Raw genomic sequence first — 24,518 nt, 5'->3', positions numbered from 1 at the left:
AAACGTTATGTGCTACCTGGGGATTTTTTTTTAACAAGAGGGGGGTACTGCTAAATTCATAGACTGTAAAACAAATTTTTAAAAATTATAGGACCTTGATCTAGCCAAGTGTGTACCCATGATACAATTATTCTGTGTAATTTCCTCAGAGAGTAAAGCATTTTGGTAAACTCCTGCTGAGTGTCTCCAGATATAGGCTTAAGTATATTTGTTAATAACAGTGTTTGAGGTTGCTTCTAAGAAATTTCAAGAAATTTCAATACCTAAAGTGCATCCTCTTTGCAAATATTTGCAGAAAATGCAGATATAGTCATGGAGTTCCTAGACTCTTAATCAATATCTTTGATTGGAATTTCAAACTCTAGATCGAGGTATCGGATGTGACATGATACAGTGTTCCACTCATGGAAATATAATACATTATTCTAGTTCTGTGGTTAAATTGTAGTTTTTCTGTAAAGACCACAGTGGGTGAAGAAGGCACTGGTGGAGGCACTGTATAGTTAAAAGACAACACAGAAAACACAAGACAGAAGCGGGTTCCGGTTTCTCGTCTTTTAATAACACGTATCTATATGCTCTGTTTTGTTTACAAGGAGTTTAAAACAAGTCTTGATGAGAACTAAAGAAATCAGGCAGGCAGAAGTTGAAAGGCCAAGTCTCCAGAGGTGGAGGAGGGCTGGCAGCAGAGCAGAGCCCGATAGATGGGCCTCTCGCTCTACATGTCCTCCTCCTCCAGCTCCTCCGGAGACTGACCAGCTAAACCGGTCCTTTCTTTTCAAATGAATCATTGAAAATTAAAATAAACAATTCAATCGTTTAGACATCATGCTGCTCTGAAAAGGATTCACTGGGTGTTATTGTGTTGCAGTTCACAGAGAGAGAATCCTAATGCATTCAAACACAAGAAATACAATCCTATGTCATTTGAAAAAGCAATCAGAAAATAAATCAAACAAAAAAAAGATGAAGAATTTGAGGCTAAAAACATACGTCTAATGAAGAACAAAAATGCAACTGGATAATTAAATCTTGTTTTTTGGAGAGAAAAAATACTTACGTTTATCTCTCCCCTTGAATTTTTCCATTTCATAATCTTTTCAAAACAACTAACAGAGAAAACAAAATCATCTTTGGAAGAATTTAAAGTAATTTCTTTAATAGACTGAGCTGCAGTATATGGAGATGCCGCTACCTAGTTATTTATTCATTTACTTACTCTTTATTTCAGCATTTTCAAATGTTGAACTTTTTGTTTCCTTTTTTAATTTGACCTTTTACCTATTTTTTTTCTGAAGAGGTAGATCAATTATTTTTTACAGGGTTACAGGTATCGTGCCCCTTGATTCCGGAAGTGAAGACAAAGGGAGAGATGGTGGAAGAGGGGCAGAGCTAGAGAGGGGACTGTGGGAGGAGGAGGGTGGGACACTGGGTCTCAGGGCCCCAAGGTGAGGGCCCATGGGGGAGCTGGTTATCCGACGGGAACACGGAGAAATGTGGAACAGGCACAGAGTGTGGTGTATCGACTGAGGGACAGAAGCAATTTCAGGGCCCTCGGGTTCTCATTCAAGAGAGACCGAATAACCCTGCTCCACCAGAAGAGCCACAAAGGGTTTAGTTTCCCATGTATTCACTTTGTTCCAATCCTCAGTGCCCCCTTATCACTCAAACCAAAATGTCCCAGGCCTTATGGGGATGCCCATAATAAACCCAGTCACTCCCCACACATAGTCCTCTCCCTCCCTGCTCCTGCACCCCACTTCACCCTCTGTATTTATTTTTATTTTTACAGTCCCAACAATAAGCCGGAGAGGTAAAATGAAAATAAAAAAAATAAATTAAAGTGAAGGAAAGAAAATACTGTAACATGCACTGTTTGCTCTTGTCTGGTTGATTAAAAAAACAATCTTATGGCTAAGTCTTGAGGTAGCGTTCCCAGTTATGTGTGAGGTTTGTTTCATCTTTCTAGCACCCATCTATGATGTTTCGTTTAAGTGAAGACCAGAGTCTACCAATGAGGAAAAAACCATTGCGGTGTGCATCTTTGTTTCAATAATCATAGCCATCATTGAATCTGTCATCAATATGCGAAGCTACAAGCTTTGATGGGAAGTTTCAAAAGAGTTTTGTCATATTGTTGTGGGTTTGTTTTGTAAGTGGATAATCAACAGTCCACATGCCAAATGTTGACCATGAATATAGCTTGTCAACATATCACTCAAATTGCATAAAAAAGGACTTCAGTTCAGACATGAGAGGAATTTTGTTTGTGGACACAATAGTGAGCCATTCGCTTTGCCACAGACAACGAGCATGGATTTCATGTTATAGTGCTTCAAAGTGTGAGGGCTGAAGAGTAAGCCACTCAGTGAACAGACCAGGTGTCATCCATTACAGATAAAACCAAATTCTCATTCTTTCTCTTTTTGAGTACAAAAACTTGTGTTTGGCACAGTTATTACTTACATCATGTAATGTGTTACATGTTAGTATTTTGTATTTATTTAGTAGCTGTTTAAGAGTACTGTGCATTAAAAAACATGATCAGAAAAAAATGTAATCAACAATTTTTCCAAACTAAAGCAATGGAAACAAATTGAAAAAAGTATATGTAATACATCTAGAAACATCTGAACAGAAGTGAGAAAACAAACACAATCGAGGCCAGCGTAAGAGAGGGTGGAGGACTCTGTAGTTCCCCTTAACTCCCCAAAATGAAATGATTTAAAAAAAGGTCCTCCTAGTCCTGTGAAGTACAGAAAAGTACAAATAAAATCCTGGTAGTAAGAGTGTGAGTAGAAGGATCTTAAACCAGGGTGGTGAAATAGTGAAAGAAGACTAGGGGGGAGGAGGTTAAGTGTGTGATGTTAAGTCTACTTTGACTGGACTATGGTATACAGTTGCATTTCCAGTGACCAAACATAAATAGGCAATTCTTGTATGTCAAACAAGGGTACGCTATTTGTCTGTCAGTCTCTGACATGGTAGATAAGTCCCTCCCCCGCTTTTCACAAAATATTGGCCCATCTCCTGTTACTCGTCTACGCCTCCGTTACTAAATTGCATCAAGTTTTAAAAAGCCCTGGAGGTTCTCTGTCATTTCAATATTTAGTTGTTTACATTATTCAATTAGTGTAACAGTATTTAACCAGATGTCATGTCCAAATAAAGCTTGCTGAATACAAAAAAAAGATACAAAAAAATGGCTGCAGTCTGAATAATCCAAAATAGTGTGTCTTGGTGTTTGTGAACAGAGCTCTATGGGTCGGAAAGAGACTGAAACTTCTGAGGAGCATTTGTACCCCACATGATGATGGAGTCATATGCTCGTTGCCAAGGAGACCTCTAAACATGTCAAGTCAGCTCTTGCCATGGCAAAACAAGAAGTTGCCCGTCTCTTGAAAAAAAAAAAAATGGAAGCATAAACAGTAGAATAGACTTTCACCTGTCGATGGTAAGAAAGTATGTTTCAATGCCGCTGGCCAGTCTACTGGATGTGTTAAATTAGTAGCTCAGGCTGTGGAAATGATGCTATCTGGCAGTGTCAATCAGTGACCTGGAAGTTTTTACTCTTCGGCTTTTCCATCATTCCTTCATCATTTTCCCTCCATAGTTATTTCAAAAAATACAAAAGTCTGGTGATCGGTTTCCTTTTACATCTTATGAACAGGTTGAATCTATTTATTTTATGCATTTTTTTCAACTTCCTTGTTTTTTGCTCCCATTTTTAAAAGGTTTTTGAACACCCCTCTGTCTGTTAAAAGACCAACCGAGTCCATAGGTTCTCTTTCTACTTTTTTTCTGCTTTTTTTTTACACCCCACCACTTCCCCCACAAAAAAATGTAACACTTAAAACCAATAAAAAAAATAAAAATAAACACTAACACACCCAAACCCACACACGATCACACTCACAGATCAAGATCATGAGAAATGGGGAGGGCTGAGGCTTATTGGTCAGTGCACAGAGCTAATAAATATTCACATTCAGTGTTTTCAGAGTAAGGGGACAGATCGAACGCCCTTCAGTCTTACATCAACATTTCTCTGGCACAGCACAAAAGATGGACTGCAACATGTAAGTAAACATTCTGCGCATTAAGCTGATGTCATCATGAAACAGACAAGAGGGCCTCGGATACACAGTGGTCAAAGTCATATCATGGGAATTCTGCCTCAAAAACCTGTCCTGTCATGCTGTCAGTATTCTAGTTCAGCAGTAAAACAAATGATAGCTTGTATGACAAACATATATAATCATAAATAACCTTTTGACCATGTCAAAAACATAATTACCGGGACCTGATCATAACCCACCCCCATGGTGTGGTATGGACCAAAATGTGCCCAGAGACCCTCTTGACTAACAGCGCCATTCCCCATTGGCCAATACTCTGATTTTAAAGACCGAATGCTCCAATCATACTTCAGAAGAGCCAGAGGCTGCCCCCAAAGCAGGCATGACAACACATGACATGGTCCTCTATCACCTGGCCATTGTTGGCTGATTTCACTTTTTCATCTGGGGCATCACCTCTGGGTCATTCTGATTTTCAAAATAAAAGTCACACAAAAAAAAAACAGAAAAAAATAACCAAAGCAACAAGACAAAACCTAAAAAAAGTTTTTTTCTTTCCTTAAAAAAATAAAAAATATTCAGGACTATCAGCTTTATATAAAACACCAGCAAGCAAAAAAAAAAAAAGAAGTTAGGAATACTGAGGTAACAATACCCTGAGGTAGGTTTTTATTTTTTATTTCATTTTATCTAATCTTTTCTAGTAACGGTGAGAGCGCCCCATGCTTCTACCCCTCCTTCATTAGGTGGGGTCTGGAAGCGTCACCAGCAGGCCTTCAGCGGAGGGGAGAGAGAGCGAGAAGAAGCCATTCCCAACTAACTGTTATTACCTTTCCATCTAGAGGAAAGGACTGTGGATCAACTCACCTGACCCATGCAGTCGTGGTCCTCAAAGACTGTGTGTACTGTTTTTGATTCCATCTGGTCTCCTAACTAGTTTGTGACCACAGTAAGTATGGGTTCAATCCTGCTTGGTATCAAATTAACCAATGGATTTAGTTTTTGTAGATCCAATAAAACAAAATCCAGAACACACAGGAGATTCCAAAGAACCGGTTTTGGTCTAAATTGGGTCTGAGCATGAAAAAGGCAATGAGCAAAATCAAATAAGACCTCTTGTCTGTCAGTCATTGCAGGACTGCTACATATCTGGCTCAACTGTCCACAGTATTTCTCCTTGCCCTCAATTCATTCTCCCGAGGGACCGGGTTAACTCACATATCATATATATATAATATATATAAAATATGCCGTTTAGGCGTGGGCCGCTCGCCAGCGAGCATGGCTAGCTAGTTAACGGTCGTTCTCGTCCGCGTCTCGGAGCTAAGCCTCTGCAATAGAACTGCAGGACTAGCCGCGGCCTCCACGCACTTACTGATCTCTCACTGCTCCGACCGCCAGACGCCTATCGGGACCTCAGGAACAAACAGTGCCTCGGAAACGAGGCAGACCTGAGGCGACCCCAAAAGGCAAGGCGATCGAGGGCAGCATTTCATTACATTTCATGAAGATTCTATTTACAACCTCATATTTTATTTTTTTTCTTTCGTAGTTTTCTACGAAGGAGTCAAAGAGCAGTGTTAACAACTGCGGCCCCTCTGCTGAACTTTCATTGGCTGACGAAGGGTCACCTAATCCATGACACCGCCCTCACTGCAATGGCTTCCCTGCCCCCTCTCCCGGTTCCCGATCACTGCATTCTATTAATAATACCTCTGAATAAACATTTCTATACATATATCTTTATCTTAAAAAAAAAAACACCCTTAAAATATAGGACTGGCTGGAGATGGTTAAGAGCTCAGTGTGGGTTTAGTATCAAGTAGGCTGGCACATCCAAGTGTGATCAGGGAGAGTAGTCGCTCTCCATATGAGGAGAACCAAGTGCCCCCCATTGGTGTGAGAGAGACCCTCTCTGAAACACAAAAGGAGGCCTCTACCTGCCACATCCTCCAAACAACTCACCATTCCTAGTCAGTCGCTCTGGCCTGGCATCTGGTCTCTGTTTTCTCTAAGTTTACTTTTCCCCTCTCTAAACTTTGTCATCTCTCAGGCGTTTCCTCTCTCCGACTTAGTTTGACTCGCATCTCTCCCTGTCTATCGCTGGGTCCGTGTGTCGCTCTCTTTTATCCGTCTGTTCATCTATCCCCCGTCCGTTTTTCTGTCTGTCTGTCCGTCCGGTAAGGTCCCTCTGCCCCGTCACTTTCTCTGAGGCCGGGGCTCCTGTGCCAGTCCCTGGGAGGGCCCCATCTCAGACAAGACCGGGCCGGGGTGTGGCCCCTGGCGCTCCCCCTGGCGCTCCCCCATGCCTCCCTTCTGCTGCTGCCTGACCTGTGTAAGAATGTCCCTGATCTTCCTTTGGGCCAACTGCAAGAGAGACAACAACATATGAGTGAGCAAGTGAGGAGACGGGAGAGTACTGGAGAAACTGTTGATGGAAATTATGAGGAGAGGTTGGGGCCTCTTCAAATCTCGGTAGGTTCTATATCTATAGGCAGCTTATGAAAGAGAGTGAGGACTAGGAGATCCTCACCTGGCTTGCGTAGAAGTGGCCGATGATCTTGACAATAACCTGGTCATTCTCGTCGGGGGTCTGTTCGCGAGGGACCACCACTTCAGCTGCAGTGAGGTTCTGTAGCTCATTCACCTGAGGAATAAGAATGTTTTGTTAGTGATTTGCACTTAGTTAAAACTAACATGACTGTTTATAGCGAGTCGTGGTCCTATGCTCAGTTGTTCTAGCTCAGGAGAGGATTGCCACAAGGAAATATAGGAACAGAATTGACTGTAATAAAGGGTACAAGCTCTGCTAAAAAGAGAACGGGATGGAACCTGAGAAGGACTCAGAGAAGACCCTCTACACTCACCGTCTTTCCGCCTTTCCCGATGACTCGGCCGGCAGCGGCAGCAGCTACCTTGATGTGCGTCTCCAGCTTCACTTCCTCCTTTGGCCCAAAGAAGTTTTCCTCCTTCAGTTTACCATAAATCCTGCCCTGAGCCTGAGGTGGCGACAAAGAGTCAAACGTCAGTTTGACATCGAAAAGTAACTACACCCTATGGCTTGACATGTGACTTCAACAGGGATTTGGAGGGAAAAAAAGAGAGTACGAAGGAGAGGAAGAGTGTAAGGCTAAAAGTAGGATAATACAGGTTGGAGAAGAGGAAATGGATGGAGGAAGAGAAGGCAGGACAGGCAAGCAGAGACCACACACAAAGAAAGATGCAAACAACAAGAAGAGGGCTCCCAGTTCTGGACACTGATATGAACACTATGACAAACAGGGGCTGAAAAGGAGATTGTCTGATCATGCTCCCATTCTACTGTACCTTGAACTGGGCCTCAGGTGGGCCAGTTACAATGACCATTCGCATCTTGGAGTCAGGAGCCTCCGCTGGGGCAATCTGGAGGGGAAAAGATATGAAGGTCAACGTAAACCACATAGATAGGCGTCTTTGGCACATGGGGATGTGCAAAATTTACTTCACATGGCGCCGACCGGCAAGACGCTTAAGGAGGGCGGTCACGTGTGCTAGCGAAGCAGAGGTCCCTAGTTTGAGGCAGGTATGGGCCGAATCAGAAGGAAGTGGTACTCACTAAGCAAGCAGTGTGACGTCCTTTACAGAGACATGATATGTACAAGTATAGATGTCTCAAAAAAGTCATTGTTTTTCTCAAATCAGTTTCAGAGCAGTGATGAAATGCACTATTTACACCCGCTTGGTGCATTATCTTTCCTCATTGACCAATTTCCGTGTGTGAGTGAATGTCTGTGTGTACCAGTAAATCTCTCACCTTGATTGATGCTCCAGCGAAGCGGCTCAGCTGTTTTATATGCTGTCCCTTCTTGCCAATAATAGCTCCTACCGCCTGGGCCGGGATGTACACATGGACTGTCTCCTGCTCAGGGGCCTGTAGGGTGACATGAAACAGTTACAACTGTATCACTACATGACCACAGCCCAACCAATATCTGACCCCGCTGATCTAGAGGTTATTACCACACCACAACCCAACCCTGAGGCAGATCGAGGTAATGTTTGTGAAAGCTAGCATCAGCGTTTGCAAACACAGCTAACTCAACTAAAGCTCAATGACTGGAACCCAACGAGCTTAGATAGAAGCCTGTGCACTTACCCCAAAAGAGCCGTAGGGGGATGCAGAGTTGCCTGATGGGGGAGGGGGCATGGAACCGGAAGGGGGGAAAAGTCCAAGCGCTCCAAGGTTCAGTCCGGGAATCAGATGAGTCTGTTGCTGGAGACAAGAAGCAGGTAAGTGCCAAAGGAACTGATCTGAGAGTGCATGATAGTTTGAGTGCATGTGACAATGACTGCATGTGCGTTTCTCCCTACGAAAGTCAACAAATACAGGTGGAAACCTAAAGTGCCAGGGGCAGGAGAAATATCTATGTGAGAGACCATTGTGTTTTCAAGAGAATTGGAGGCCAGTAACTTTATTGAGCATTGACTCACATTCATGGCGGCCATGTCATTGTCATAGGCCTCGCGCACTTTCTTCATGATCTCTGTCTCGGCCAGACAACAGGCCTCGATGGGTCCCTTCACTGTGATGGTCCTCTCTGGGTTGTACACAGTCAGGTCCTGGAGTCTTCAGACAGGAGTGGAGGGAAGGAAGAGACAGGGTGGGAGAGGTGAAAGAGAAGAATAGGAAAGAGGGAGAGGTCAGGTGGAAAAAGAGAACGATAAGAAACAGGAAGAGCAGGTAGAATGAGAAATAAGAAGCAGAAAGGTGATGAGGAGAGGAGCAGAGGGAGAAAAATAACAAGGAACGTTGTTAATCAACCACAGTTGATCACTTTAATCAGTCATTGGATATAGTCATATGTTTCCATCACACGGTGCATGATCTTTCCTAATTGACCATGGCAGCTCTACATAAACATACCCAGGGACCCGTGTGTTTCACGATGAGTGTTGATGTGTTTGTATGTTTTTAGATGTGTGTGACTAACGGGGAGATTGTGATCTTGGTGTCGGTGTCCTGCTCCACTTTCTTCAGGTTGCGCCCCTCCTTGCCGATCAGTCGGCCGACAAAGTTATTGTGTGCCAGGATCTTCAGGGGTACTTCTTCAGCACTTGAGAGGACAAGGAGAACACAGTATGAGATTGAACACAGAAGAAAATCAAATGTACCGTTTCCTAACTGCATGCATAAACGTCCTCCCCTAGCACAATCGGAGATACCGTTTTTCTTTATGGGAAAAGTTACGAAATAGCTGGAGGGTCACTTTAAAGTTGTCACACTGTGCAGGTTTGACAGCTGCTTCATGGACACTGCACTCACGTCTTGGTGTCCTTAGCCTCCTGTTGCATGATGTCCAGGATCAAACGGCAGGCAGAGGAGCAGCCCTCGGGGGTGGAGTGGATGCTGATTGGCTTCTCAGCTGCGCCGGCATTCTCTTTGCGATGGACGTCGATTCTAGCAGCAGGGACAGAAAACGCAGGAAAGTCCGTTTGGCCATACAGTGTTGTGTTCACAAGCAGGTGGGCTGGGCACTTTTGGTTTGTTCAAATTCAATCGAAGACCCTTTGGGTTGTGCAACGCTCCCAGTACATTTTCATAATCACTTTCAACGCCTTAATAACAAAGATGGGATGTAGTAAAGCTTCATTTCAGTAATGGATTGGCTCTGTCTATTCTAGCAACAAGTCACCGGTATGGCCTGACTTGCACTTACTTGATCTGGTTCACTGGCACTGTTACTACTATATTGGTCAACTCATATTGGTACTTACTTGCTCTGGGTTTGTTTGGTGATGTTGCGGATGGTGGCACCCTCCTTGCCGATGATGGCCCCCACGTATTGGGTGGGCACCAGGAGTCGGAGGGGGATGTCGGCGTGCTGGTGTTTTGAGGGCATGCCTGAGCCCGGGGAACCGCCACGGGGGCCGCGGGGCCCGTAACCGGGGCGACGACTATTGTCCGGGCCGTGTTGGGAGTCGACATCCGACGTCTCATCTGGGATGTAGGAGACACGCAAGGAATTGTTCTCAAACTCGTAGCCGTTCAGCTTCTGGATAGCCCTGGGAGAAACGGGTAGATGTTGGATTTCACATTTAATTATACATCGACAATACCAGCAAAACTAGAAATTGTCATTTGTAAGGATGACGAAAGAGAAGGAAAGAGTTCCCGTGGTTTGTGTCTTTCACCCATGAGGTTTTCTGAATAGCTTTCTATAAGGATTATCTGTTTTTACTCCCCAAAGGTTTTTTACCTGGACCTCGAAAGCCAAATGTCTCAAAACAATGCTTTTCTTAAGTGAAACCTTCTACTATGGCCAAATTCATCGGCTGCATGTGTGTAAGTTAATCTTTAATATCCTTGATCATTTTTCATGTTGCAGGGCAGAGCAATCCCCAACTGCAGTCCTACCATCATACCACTAGAGGTCAAGCGAGTGATATACACACCATACATACAAAAGTATGTGGACACCCCTTCAAATGAGTGGATTTCAGACACACCCGTTGCTGACAGGTGTATAAAATCAAGCATACAGCCATGCTATTGCCATAGACAAACATTGGCAGTAGAATGGCCTTACTGAAGAGCTCAGTGACTTTTAACGTGGTACCGTCATAGGATGCCACCTTTCCAACAAGTCAGTTCATCAAATTTCTGCCCCGCTTTAGCTGCCCTGGTCAACTGTAATTCTGTATTTTTTTTATTTTACCCTTATTTTACCAGGTAAGTTGACTGAGAATACGTATTCATTTACAGTAACGACCTGGGGAGTAGTTACAGGGGAGAGGAGGGGGATGAATGAGCCAATTGAAAGCTGGATTTGATTATCTTTCTATTCTGGTTAGAGACAGTTTGCACTGTTCTGTGAAGGGAGTTGTACACAGTGTTGTACGAGATCTTCCGTTTCTTGGCAATTTCTCACATGGGATAGCCTTCATTTCGCAGAGCAAGAATAGACTGATGACTTTCGGAAGAAAGTTATTTGTTTCTAGCCATTTTGAGCCTGTAATCAAACCCACAAATTCTGATGCTCCAGATACTCAACTAGTCTAAAGAAGGCCAGTTTTATTGCTTCTTTAAGCAGCACAACAATTTTCAGCTGTGCTAACATGATTGCAAAAGGGATTTCTAGTGATCAATTAGCCTTTTAAAATGATATACTTGGATTAGTTAACACAACATGTCATTGGAACACAGGAGTGATGGTTGCTGATAATGGATCTCTGTACGCCAATGTAGATATTCCATTAAAAATCAGCCGGTTCCAGCTACAATAGTAATTTACAACATTAACAATGTCTACGCTGTATTTCTGATCAATTTGATGTTGTTATAATGGACAAAAAAATTGCTTTTCTTTCAAAAACAAGGAAAATTTCAAGTGACCCCAAACTTTTGAACGGTAGTGTAATTTAGCCCTATACGCTTCATTCATATGGTCCTGCATAGCTCAGTTGGCAGAGCATGGCGCTTGCAATGCAGGGATAGTGGGTTTGATTTCTGGGACCAGCCCTTTGTAAAATGTATGCACTCATGATTGTCCCTTTGGATAAATGAGTCTGCTAAATGGCATACATTATATGGACACAAACACATCCAGATAAGCAAGGTGTGAAAGGATATGGACTGGGTACATTTGGAAGTAGAGATGTAGAAAAGATCATGCACTATGGGAGACTTACTGTCTGGCATGTTCCCGAGTTCCATATGTGACGTTGACCACCGCAGTCTCACTGTCTGTGTTCACTAAGAAAAGGAGCCAGAGTGAGAGGAGAGGAGAGAGGAGGAGAGAGGGAGAGAGGGAGGAGGGGAGATTGCATAAGTCAGAGGATATAAACCCACCTCCTTGTCAGACCCATTTTCTGAGAGTTAATGATATTGATTGACCTATGACAGAGCATGGGATATCCCATTGATCAAATCTGATTCGCTGACAGAGAAGGACTGAGAAGCAGCGATTTACCACTGACATAAAGACTTCACTCTTGCAGGGTGTCCTGTAGACTGGTATACTCAAGCTATTTCTTAATGAGCTGCATTCACAAAGGGAGGTGCTTGGACGACAGAAGGACTCTCAGAACTCTGATCACGCCCCTTATTCATAAAGCGCCTCAGAGTAGGAGTGCTGATCTAAAATCAGTTTTGCCTCTTAATGATTAAGATTACCTGGACAGGTAGGACCTGATCCTAGATCAGCACTCCTATTTTGAGACGCTTTATGAATATGCTTTTGTTTTGTAGCTCAGATGGGTTGGGAAAGCAGATCCGGTCAGGACTCGATAGAAAAGAGTGAGTGACATTTTTGTAGTGCAAAAGCATTGTGCAAAGTGCAAAGAATACTGTGAATCTCCTTATAATCTTGCCCAGTGAGTGTGTAAAGGAAGCCTTATCATTGGATTTGTAGATCAGATGTTCAGAGCAAAGTCTGACCGGCTATGAATAGAACAGAATAACTTAATTTTTTGCCCCAGAGGTAACTTCAGTATCTTACCTTGTTCGCAGTTCTCAACGGTCCCATATTGGGCCAGCAGACCATCCAGCACCTAGGGAGGGGAGAACACAATTTCATTATAGTTGTGTTTCGACATTTCCACCTCAACCGAGTTTCTCCAATGTTCTCCTATTTGCCTCACTTCCTACATCAGTGTAAAGCAGTTCCAGTCCTCAAGGGCCAAAGTGTCTGCATCATTTCAACCTCCCACTTCATTGATTAGTGTTACTGACTGGAGAGAGACACTTCCCTGGTCTAAATCAGACACTGATGTCCCGTGTGGCTCAGTTGGTAGAGCATGGTGCTTGCAATGCCAGGATAGTGGATTTGATTCCCGGGACCACCCATATGTATAATTTATGCACTGGTATGACGCTTGGATAAAAGGCATATCTGGCCATCCAGAAGCTTGGTTTGACTGCTCTGATGTAATGAGTTAGAATTGTGTCTTCAACATGGTTTCTTAGTCTGACATTGGGCCTATTTTTTTTAAAAACTCCTTCTGGCTCATGTTCAGGGCTATAACATGGATGGAGAAACGTTACCCTCGTGTGGCCAGCTAGGGAAGGACATACTGCGTTGCACGCGAGCACTGGCAGGATGGAGTGGAGAGCGAGAGAGAAAGCGAAAGAGCCCCCCCCCCCCGCCTTAGCAGAGACATGTGGCCCGTCTTCGTCCAGCTGTCAGCGGTAGCGTGCAGCGCTCAACACCCACGCACACCATTTATTTTTAAACCTTTATTTAACTAGGCAAGTCAGTTAAGAACAAATTCTTCTTTACAATGACGGCCTAGGAACAGTGGGTTAACTAACTTGTTCAGGGGCAGAACAGCAGATTTTTACCTTGTCAGCTCGAGGATTCAATCTAGCAGTCTTTTGGTTACTAGCCCAATGCTCTAACCACTAGGCTACCTGCCGCCCCCAAAATAAAGCCGCCCCACAATAAAGACACAAATACACATACGAACACACACAATCATGTCCGCAGCCATAGTCAATCTAAATGCCTTTTACTCCCCTAACTCACTCACATCTCAGATGGTTACACAGAACATCATGTTCTGAACATATTTTTCCTGATTACTTACCTCTGTTGTAGCAGGGACTAACCTATGCCTTTTTCCATCTAAAACTGACTGAGAGACACTAACGGACCCATTGATACATTTTGATATGGTGAAACTATGTTATGGTCAAACCAGGGGCACTCACCTCCCACTGCAGGTGTGGAGGAATGTTTCTGATCTGGAGTTTCCTGGTCCTAAAAGAGAGTGAAAGAGAGAAATACTATTTGAAAATATTAAACTCAAACATGGACGTAAAACATTTACATACTTCATGCAGTCAAATGGATTTGGTCCAACTATTGCCTGGTGTGTGGGTCTAATCCTGAATGCTGATTGGTTAAAACCACATCCCAGCCAGTGTCTATTCCACAAGTTACCACCGGCTAAATCTATGATGTTAAAATGCCTATTTACTCTGTTCCATCTGACTGTGCAATCCACTGTCTCATCTCCCCAGCCAGGCAATTTATAAACTTGGATCTCCACTATAAAAAGCCTCTAGACATTATCTCACATTTCTTTTAGACTAACATTTAGTTTTCAACAGCGGACAAGACAGACAAGCAGGCAGCGTTTCACAGCCAGTCGAAATCATGAATCAACTGGCATCATTTTGATGGATATAAACAACCGTCAATTGAAATAAGGTCAAATGAAGTGCAGCTGGTTTGCAGTCTTTACAGTTTGAAGTGATTGTGTTAGCTGTGTTGTTGTCTAGCTCCGCTGAACAACAGTGTCCTGACGAGTGAACACGTTTTTTTTTTTTATGCCAGGCGAAATCGTGCCTCATTAGCACATTGCTATGGATGCATCCAAATCAATGTCACTAGAAAACAGCTTAAACAAATGCAAATGCAGCTATTCTGTTATTCTGGCTGCACTTTTTGCCGTAACTGTAAGTTAGCCGTAGTCGGCTAGCTAGCAAGCAAGGGATAAGAACGTTGCCAGCCAGTATGACAATGGAACATTTAGAACGAATGGCTGGGTTGCGTCTCTGGCAACCGAACCACCAGCCGGCTTGAGTAACAACCCCAGATTTGTGTCGGGACTATATCTTGTGGAAGTATGAAATAGTATGACTAAATTCATCAAAATAATGTTTTTATGGAAAATATGTAAATCATTATTTGAATGTGTTGGTAACCCTTTGGATAAAAGTGATAGTACCCTCGAAGCCGGTGTTTGGAGGATATATTGGTAATAACAACACCCGTGCCAATATAGCCTCCAAACACCAGCTTCTCGGGCATTATCACTTAATTAACCATCCAATTCTGAAACTTTTTTTATTGTAAACCTACATGGAAATTTACCAAATACTTTTTTGGTCAAACCTCATTCTTTATTTCATTGAATCAGAAGCATGATTGGGTTCTCTGGTTCGAGGTTTAGCATCGTAAAATACCAGTGTATCTCAGAGTTTGCCTGCAGCGACTGTGAGAGGAAAGAGCATCGGTGTCACTACTCCATATGTTTTATACTAGTTCACAGGTACAACTCCAATACTTTGAGCCTCTCGACTGAGAATTCTGTGACCATAAAAAAAAACGATGAGCTCCATTGTACTGACCGCCAATGCACCATTGAAAGTTATGACAAGCTGTCAGAGACAGACAGACAGACAGACACACACACACTCACACACACACGGTTGGCAGTCTTGTGTTTCAGGTCTTAACATCCTGGTTCAGTACACATGAGCGACGCTGAAAGTGTGTGTGTGTGTCTCAGCTCATCAGCATCTGCCAGCTTGCATATCCCGCTGCCTGTTGCTGGCCTGGACTCAGAGAGAGAGACAGAGAGAGAGAGAGAGATAGAGAGAGTGTTTGTGTGGGTTGGATGGACTGAGGGGTGTGTAGGGAGAAAGAATGGGTATATTGAAACCGGACACTGACGACAGATTTAGTACTCTGCCAGCTGCCCTGGAACGTTCCCAACACATGGGCACAGAGCGAGAAAGAGAGAGAGAGCGAAAGAAAGAGAAAGAGAAAAACTATGAGGGAGTATAGTAGAGGGAGAGAGCGTGTGAGGTTGGCATTAAGCGAGAGAGAGTTGACTGCAGGGGAACGCATGCGAGAAAGGGACAGAGTGTGACAGAGTGCAAACAGGAGCGAGAGAGAAAGAACTGCAGCAGGGGGAGGACAATCTCCATAACAACAACATCAAGGTTCCCCAAAATACAAGAATAAACAAACAAGTTGAATAACTTGTATATTGAACCACACAGTACCAAAGTAGTATTTACAGATTTATTCAAAAGATTTGGCCACAGAGAAGGCAAAGTGGAGGAGATTGGGGGAACATAGTGAGGAGGGGTAGCAGGTAGGTAATAGTAGCCTATCAAATGTTCCTGCTTCAACCCCTTGGAATCTCTGACTGGGAGTAGAATGATGTCGCCTCTAGATGTACGGTCAGTTTTCGCATTTCCCACCAGATTTTAGAGGGTAAGCTGATGCTAGATCTGTGTGCCTAAGGGCAACTGAAACACAGAGCTCGCAATTGGTTGCCAGCGTCCTGATTTTAAACTCTAGAGGGAGCTCTAATGATCTATGTGAGAGGTGAGGGGTTGTGTGTTTGTGTGTGTGTGTGTGTGTGTGTGTGTGTGTGTGTGTGTGTGTGTGTGTGTGTGTGTGTGTTGTGTGTGTGGAGGAGAGAACGGGCGCCAGGGGTCATAAGGGAGGGGCAGCGCACAGCTCTGCTGGTTTGTAAAGGGTTAACATGTTGGAATCCCCTTGTGACCTCTGAACCTAAGTTTCTACACCCAGGAGAGACACAACCCAATAAAAATTCCCTGCCTCGCCTCTTGGGCTCTGCGCAACAAAACATATGGAAGGGCCAATCTAAGCTCATGGGCCTCAGGTAAATGACATTCTACACATATATTACCATAAAGCAACCCAATACAATCATGGCACATGTTGTTTTCAAGAGCAGAAACATTCCAAAAGGTTTCAGGGCTTTTTGATGATGTTCCTGTTTCCTGTGCCACACCGTTGGATGGTAGTTCAGCAACGTGTTGAATGTGTTGTAACAATTAAAGCACTACTGACTATTTAGCCACATAGAATGGTTCAGTTACTCGAAGGTCACCACAGTCTTGAAAACAAATGATTTTGTCCGTTTTTGGGGAAACTTGTGCAAGCCACCAAATTAACAGTCAACATCATGGCCGTGCTTCAGGCTTCATCGCCCACGGTAGGCTATTTGTGAGGGGAGCAAGTGAGGGGGACGGGTGGGCCTTTGAACTGGTACTTCTCCTCCTCGGCGAAAACCCTTCTTCATTCATCAAAGTCTCTGTCCCGCAAATCAATACATCAATAGACGTAACCATCCACCCAACCCCCACATCTACATAGCCCCCCACCCAACACTTAACTCACATTTGCCCCTTCAACCCCCCTCAACCATCAGCCCCACACCCACACCAACTGTGAAATTAAATTAACCTAGACAACACTGAACGCCGACTCCCAGGCATCTCATTGGCTGACGCCATGACGACAGGGGAGGGGAGGGGAAGATGGATGAGTGGTGAGGAGACAATATGGTTGCACCCGTTCATATGCTGTTGTTCTTCCCTTCAAGGGTGGTCTTCCCTCCACATGCTCCCAACCTCACATAGCAAATACTCCAAAATGAACAAACATTTAAAATTCCTGAAAAACAAATCTCAGCTGAAGCTTAATGAATGTTTATGTCTGTGTTACTGACTTTGTATTTGAGGTAGCATCTAACGTACATAGCTAGTGTTGGTACCAACAGGACAATGGGAGAAAGAAGAGGGGCCTGGATGCTTAGAAGCCTCAAGCCTACAGCTTTATGCTGGTGGGGTCAAAAGCAAATGTCTTTAGTCTGATCAGGAGACTCTATTGGGGGTGAGACCATAGCATTGTCACATAGGAGGGGCATGGAGGTGTTAGCTTACCATGTGAAAGAATTGAATGGTCAGGGAATATAGGGTGGCGTGGGAGAAGCACAGCACGAGAGAGAGAGACAGAGAGAGAGAGGAGATCCATAAACATGGTTGAAAATGAGGAAGAGGGAAAATGCGGAAGAGGGAAAGTGTGAGGGAGCACGTTTGTGCAGACATGTGAAGGAGAACGAAGGTGTGTTTGTATGTATGTAAGTGTGTATATGTTGTACAGACACTGGCTGGTTATGTAAGGGAAAATTGACTTGAAGGAGGTTTCGAAAGGTCCTAACTGAATGGCTTGACCCTCTGTCATCCATTATACTCATGTCCTCAATTTTGGTTCCACTGTACCTCTCCTTTGAAGATCTCTCCTGCAACATTTCACTCAAGGATAGGCCTCCACGGCAGGGGTACCCAATTACATTCAGCTGTGGGCTGATTTTTCAGCGGATGGTCAGGGGGCCGGAACGTAGTTATAAATAATTGTACACTGCAAATTGGTCCGCAAAAATCCTAAACAGACTTTGGGATATGATCACATATCCCTCTATTTATGCATGGGAATATTTGGGAACACGTTTCCTAAATTATAATCACTTTGAGCTCACTACTCACAAGACGTTCTGGATAAGCGCGTGTCCTAAATTACTAAAATGTAAATGTACATTCAATATAATTTCCTGAAATTGTATATCCAATAACGAAAATGACATAATATATACTATACACACTCCCTGTCAAATGTTTTCAAATACCTACTCATATCAAGGGTTTTTCTTTATTTTCACAATTTTCTACATTGTAGAATAATAGTGAAGTCATCAAAACTTTGAAATAACACATATGGAATCATGTAGTAACCAAAAAAGGGTTAAACAAATCAACATGTATTTTATATTTGAGATTCTTCAAAGTAGCCACCCTTTGCCTTGATGACAGCTTTCCACACTCTTGGCATTTTCTCAACCAGCTACACCTGGAATGCTTTTCCAACAGTCTTGAAGGAGTTCTCACATATGCTGAGCACTTGTTGGCTGCTTTTCCTTCACTCCCTGGTCCAACTCATCCCAAACCATCTCAATTGGGTTGAGGTCAGGGGATTGTGGAGGCCAGGTCGTCTGATGCAGCACTCCATCACGCTCCTTCTTGGTAAAAATATCCCTTACACAGCCTGGGTGTGTTGGGTCATTGTCCTGTTGAAAAACAATTGATAGTCCCACTAAGCCCAAACCAGATGAGAGGGCGTATTGCTGCAGAATGCTGTGGTAGCCATGCTAGTTAAGTGTGCCTTGAATTCTAAATAAATCACAGACAGTGTCACCAACAAAGAACCCCCACAGCATAACACCTCCTCCTCCATGCTTTACAGTGGGAACTACACATGCGGAGATCATCCGTTCACCCACATTGCGTCTCACAAATACACGGAGGTCGGAACCAAAAATCTCAGATTTGGACACCAGACCAAACTACATATTTCCACAGGTCTAATGTCCATTGCTCATGTTTCTTGGCCCAAGCAAGTCTCTTCTTATTATTGGTGTCCTTTAGTTGTGGTTTCTTTGCAGAAAATCTACCACGAAGGCCTGATTCACACAGTCACCACTGAACAGTTGATGTTGAGATGTGTCTGTTACTTGAATGCTGTGAAGCATTTATTTGGGCTGCAATCTGCGGTGCAGTTAACTGTAATTTATCTTTGCTTATTTGAGCTGTTCTTGCCATAATATGGGCTTGGTCTTTTACCAAATAGGGCTATCTTCTACATACCCCCCCCCCCCACCTTGTCACAACACCACTGATTGGCTCAAACACATTAAGAAGGAAAACAGTTCCACAAATGCACTTTTAAGAAGGCACACCTGTTAATTAAAATGCATTACAGGTGATTACCTCATGAAGCTGGTTGAGAGAATGCCAAGAGTGTGCAAAGCTGTCATCAAGGGTGGCTTTGCATGTCGATTTGTTTAACCCTTTTTTTGGTTACTACATGATTCCATATGTGTTATTTCATATTTTTGATGTCTTCACTATGATGTAGAAAATAGTAGAAATAAAGGAAAACCCTTGAATAAGTAGGTGTGTCACTTTTGACACTTTTGACTGGTACTGTATATTTATTTATTATATTTTTTATTTTGCTCAGAAACCTTAGGGGCAAAAATAAAATCACCTGTGGGTCGCTTATTGGAGAACTCTGCTCTACAGTGTCATCTCACCATTTAATAAACAAACACAACTACAATACTAGAAACTTCATACTGAACCACAAATGTATTAAAAAAAAAGCCCGTTCCATGCCAAAATCAGGCTCAATTGCATAGCACACACACCCTCAGGTAATTTTACATGGGGGTAAGATGTACACAACCACACACACGCATACACAGAGGAGGTGCGATTTTCACAGTGAGCTGTTACACAGGCATGCAAGTCGCCCTGAGTGGCTCGCCTCCCCTTCCCATCAGGCCGTCTGTTTAGCATTGGAATGGTCCCTAGAGCGCCCCCCACCGGTGGCTCACCGATGCATGACGGGCCAGTCTCAGCAGCGCTGGAGGACTCGGGTGTCCTCCCGGTGGAAGGAAAAACAATGAGAAGCATTCCATAGCCCATAATCATAAATACACACCCAGACGCCCACACAAAACACACCAAGTCACACACCCTCCAAGCAGATTAAAAACAAACACACCCACTCGTCCACACATGTACACATTTGAACATACATCAGAATGAATATTGTAAAAAAATAAATAATAATAATTTAAGTACAAATTAACAGCCACATAATCACTTAGGCGCCACACATTCACGTTTGAACACACATACGCACACTTTGTGTTCTGAAAACACCAACACACCCACACCACACGCACCAAGTGCATACAGACTTTGTAGATGCCCCTTGATTTACAAAATACAGTCAAAAACAAACAAAGGCACACCATAAATGTAGGTTCGAACACACTAGCGAAAATAAAAGGGCACATAGAAAAAAATACTCATGATCATACTAACATACTGTAATCGCCTACCAACACAAATACACACATACAAACTGTGATTATGTCATTCACTTTTAAACTTAAGTCAGTGGGTGGTTGGCCTAAGCAACCCTTACTGTCCTTTTCATTTGAGAGTATAACTACAACAGACCATGGAGGTTTGAAAATGGAGGCCAAATTAGTTTTAGGGAAGATGGCGTAGCCGTAGAATTGTGACAATAACACAACAGCATTACATATACAGTCTACTACACAAAGGGGCCCACGACAACTCAACCCACTCAGCAGAATGAAAGAAGTACACACACACGCTAACACACACACACACACACACACACACACACACACACACCAGGGTAGCTGCAGACTTCCAAATCCCACCAAATGAACTATGTGTGGCCCATTGCGAGGTGAAAGGTCAAGCAAGAAATGGAGAACACAGGAAGTCTCAGTCATGTAGCCCCACTTTGCATTTTCTTTTTATCCAGAGCTACTTCCTGTCTAATTTCACCCTGTCGGTGGCTTGGCCAATCAGCAACCAAGCTCTGAGTATGATGGGGGAGTGGGGAATGAAATGCGGAGAGAGAGAGAGATAGAGAGAGAATAAAAAACAATAGGCTTCAAAGACAGCAGCGTGCATTCTCTCTCTCTCTGTGCACTGCGCCCCTCCCCCACATGCACACACCCCCACTCAAAGCTAACTTCCTCTCAATGCATGTGGAGAGCAGAGGGAAGGGGCGAGAGATGGAGGAAGGGAAAGGGGTGGAGACTTCAAAAAGGTGCCTCTTAAAAAAAATACAAAAACAGGCTACTGATTAACGGCTCCTATGTACACTCTTTTTGGTTCCAGGCAGAACTCTTTTGGGTTCCATGTAGAACCCTCTGGGAAAGGGTTCTACCTGGACCCAAAAGGGTTCTACCAGGAACCAAAAAGGGTTCTTCAAAGGGTTCTCCTATCGGGACAGCCGACAAACCCTTTAGGTTCTAGATAGGACCTTTTTTTCTAAGCGTGTATAGAGCAGTTGGGTAAGGAGATTAAGCAGCGAACTGCCAAAGCCCTTCAGTCAAAATGTTAACGTCTTCTTCCTACAGCTGTGATGGGCCTTATGCGTTTAGACAACATAACGCATAGACTTTATCCGGGTTTTCTTTTACAACCAAATGCTTATTTCACTGCAACTATCCGGTGAATTTGACAAGAAAACATTACTATGATTATTAAAATAAAAAATAAAAATGTATTAATGAATTCGTGTTTTGATTTCACATAAAAAAAAAAAGACCCGCCTGGCAACATTGACATTAAGAAATTATTTCAACACACAATTATTAGGGCTGTACCCATAACCAGTCTGTTCGAACGGTGTATTCTACAAACGGTGCATTCAGAATGCCTACCGTTTCAATATAAGCATCAAACGTTAAATTCAATTCTGTGTTTGTTTTGAGCGATCGTTCAACATTTCAGCTTAGCTGAATACACCTCACATCCCTAATAGCCATTCTCTGCTGCCTACGCCCTTCAAAAGAGGTAGCAGTGTTTCACAGGGATGCAACAGAACTCTAGCCTGAATTTCAACCCTAAAAGAAACCAAATCCACTCTCACCATACAACGCTCAAAGGCTCAAGATAATAACTATTACAACAAGGCCATACAATAGCAAAGGATGTAGCCTGGCAGCACCATAGCTTGTGCTCAGAGAGAACGATAGCGCTAATTGTGAATTGCAATCACTTAATTGAAAAGCTAAGCTAATTCCCATAATTGACCTCAGTAATGTTAGGTTGTCATACAACGTACACCCTAAAGCTCCACACTCATCCTTCAATTGTCCCAAATTACATCAATTTGGTTGGTGGACACAGTTGTTGCACCTTCTTTATGATCATTTTACACAAAAATACCAACAACTTGTTAATAGTAATGGAATAGTAAGACAAATGCAGATATGGCTTATTACACAATCATACATTGAGATTCGGTAGTATTGTTAGGGATACAAACAAATATCTATTTTTAAAAATACTTCAAATCATTCATCTCTTATTTCAGCAAAATTAACGAAGTTCAACATGTTATAAATGAATGTTTTTGTTTTCACGCTGTTTCTCCAAAGTGTAGTGATTGATTTAGCAGGCCTCGGGAGAGCCCTACAGATGTAGGATCTTAATTTGATCACCATGTTGCAGGAGAACCTTCCTGCAATGCAGGACATTTTAAACGTTGAGTGCATTTGAGGTTTAAGTCTCCAGAAGTTTGTCATTTCCACTTTGAAATGTCAGACTTGAAAAGGCATCAACCCCTACAAAAATGGCCTTTAATTATAATCCACATAATAATTCACATATCCCGTTGCTGCAGGATTATTTTCATGCTGTAGCAAACTGGATCAAATTAAGATCCTGTATACACTATACGGTCAACAGCCGATCCATCCTGGGAATGGTGGTCAAGAAAGCTGATTGTGTGTGTGTGTTTTGTGTGCTGTGTGCTGTGTGTTGTGCGTTGTGTGTTGTGTTTATGGGGTGGGCTGGGAATCTGCAGGATAGCAGGCCAATGGTTAAGTTCTAAGCTGATTATACCGAATGAGGGAGAGAGAGAAAGAGAGAGAGAGATTATGAGCGGACTACAGAAGTAAATGAAAACCACAACACAAAGCCTAGTTAAGAAATTGGATCAGTGTCCACCTTGCTGTTGGTGAAAATGGGAATAGGCGAGCGACACCACAAAAACAACCACCTTTACACAAACACACACACACACACACACACTCACAAACACACACAGACACACACACACACACACACAGACACACGCACAAATCAAAATGTATTGGTCGCGTACACAGATTTGCAGATGGTATCGCAGGTGCAGCGAAATGCTTGTATTTCTAGCTCGAACAGTGCAGTAATACCTAGATATTTAAAAAGAAAACGATACACACATAATCCATAAACATAAATGATATATGATGAGCCATGACTAGAATACAGTATATACATATGAAGTGGCTAAAGCAGCATGCAAACGTTATTAAAGTGTTCAGTGTTCAAAGTGTTCAGTGCCAGCTAGAATAGTGACTTAAGTTCAGGGCAGGGTACTGGGTGGAGGCCGACTAGTAGTGGCTGTTTAACAGTCCGATGTCCTGGAGATAGAAGCTGCTTCTCAGTCTCTCGGCCCCAGATTTGATGCACCTCTACTGTCTCCTCCTTCTAGATGGTAGCGGGTGGCAGTTGTGGATGGCGCAATTGCCGTACCAGGCAATGATACAGCCAGACAGGATGCTCACAATGGTGCATCTGTAGAAGTTAGTGAGGGTCTTAGGGGCCAAGCCAAATATTTTCAGCTGATGCGCCTTCTTCACCACGCTGTCTTTGTGAAGGGACCATTTCAGGTTGTTAGTGATGTACACGCTGAGGAACTTGAAGCTTTTGACCCTCTCCACTGCGGCCCTATCAATGTGGATGGGAGTGTGCTCTCTCTGCTGTCTCCTGTAGTCCTCAATCAGCTCATTCATTTTGTTGATGTTGAGTGAGAGGTTATTTTCCTGACACCGCTTTGCCAGGGCTCTCATCCTCCACCCTGAAGGCTGTCTCATCTGTGTTGGTAATCAGGCCTACCACTGTTTTGCCTTCAGCAAATTTGATGATGGAGTTGGAGACGTGTGTGGCCACGCAGTCATGGGTGTACAGGAGGGGGCTTAGCATACACCCCTGTGGGGCCCCTGTGTTGAGGTTCAGTGTGGCAGAGTTTTTGTTGCCTACTTTCACCACATTGGGTAGGCGGTCAGGAAGTCCAGGACCCAGTTGCACAAGGAGGACCCAGGGCCCTGAGCTTAGTGATGAGTTTGAAGGCTGAACAGCATTCATCTTGTCCAGGTGGGATAGAGCAGTGTGTGCAGTGCAATTGTGATTGCGACATCCATGGATCTGTTGGGGAGGTATGCAATTTGTAGTGAGTCTTGGGTGTCGGGTAA

General features: G+C 43.4%; 1 protein-coding gene across 3 annotated transcripts in view; it reads right to left on the bottom strand.

Moving 5' to 3' along the window:
- Positions 1–540: 540 nt before the first annotated feature.
- Positions 541–24,518, bottom strand: part of LOC110486178 (insulin-like growth factor 2 mRNA-binding protein 1) — a 56,836-nt gene continuing 32,858 nt past the window's right edge. The window contains exons 3-15 of one of the 3 annotated variants that reach the window (XM_021557594.2): positions 13,768–13,816; positions 12,557–12,608; positions 11,748–11,811; positions 9,834–10,121; positions 9,382–9,516; positions 9,050–9,172; positions 8,550–8,685; positions 8,215–8,331; positions 7,873–7,989; positions 7,407–7,481; positions 6,947–7,078; positions 6,613–6,726; positions 541–6,446 (exon numbers count right to left, since the gene is read on the bottom strand). In XM_021557594.2, coding sequence (XP_021413269.1) covers positions 6,279–6,446; positions 6,613–6,726; positions 6,947–7,078; positions 7,407–7,481; positions 7,873–7,989; positions 8,215–8,331; positions 8,550–8,685; positions 9,050–9,172; positions 9,382–9,516; positions 9,834–10,121; positions 11,748–11,811; positions 12,557–12,608; positions 13,768–13,816 — 1,570 coding nt within the window. In that variant the 3' untranslated portion in view covers positions 541–6,278. The remainder of the gene's footprint in view (positions 6,447–6,612; positions 6,727–6,946; positions 7,079–7,406; positions 7,482–7,872; positions 7,990–8,214; positions 8,332–8,549; positions 8,686–9,049; positions 9,173–9,381; positions 9,517–9,833; positions 10,122–11,747; positions 11,812–12,556; positions 12,609–13,767; positions 13,817–24,518) is intronic. The other 2 variants (XM_021557596.2, XM_021557595.2) reach the window with 2 other exon arrangements.

Source organism: Oncorhynchus mykiss, chromosome 13, assembly GCF_013265735.2.
Source record: "Oncorhynchus mykiss isolate Arlee chromosome 13, USDA_OmykA_1.1, whole genome shotgun sequence".
NCBI classification, from domain to species: Eukaryota; Metazoa; Chordata; class Actinopteri; order Salmoniformes; family Salmonidae; genus Oncorhynchus; species Oncorhynchus mykiss.
Note: the sequence above shows the minus strand (reverse complement) of the source record. Positions and strands in the feature narration are given on the sequence as shown.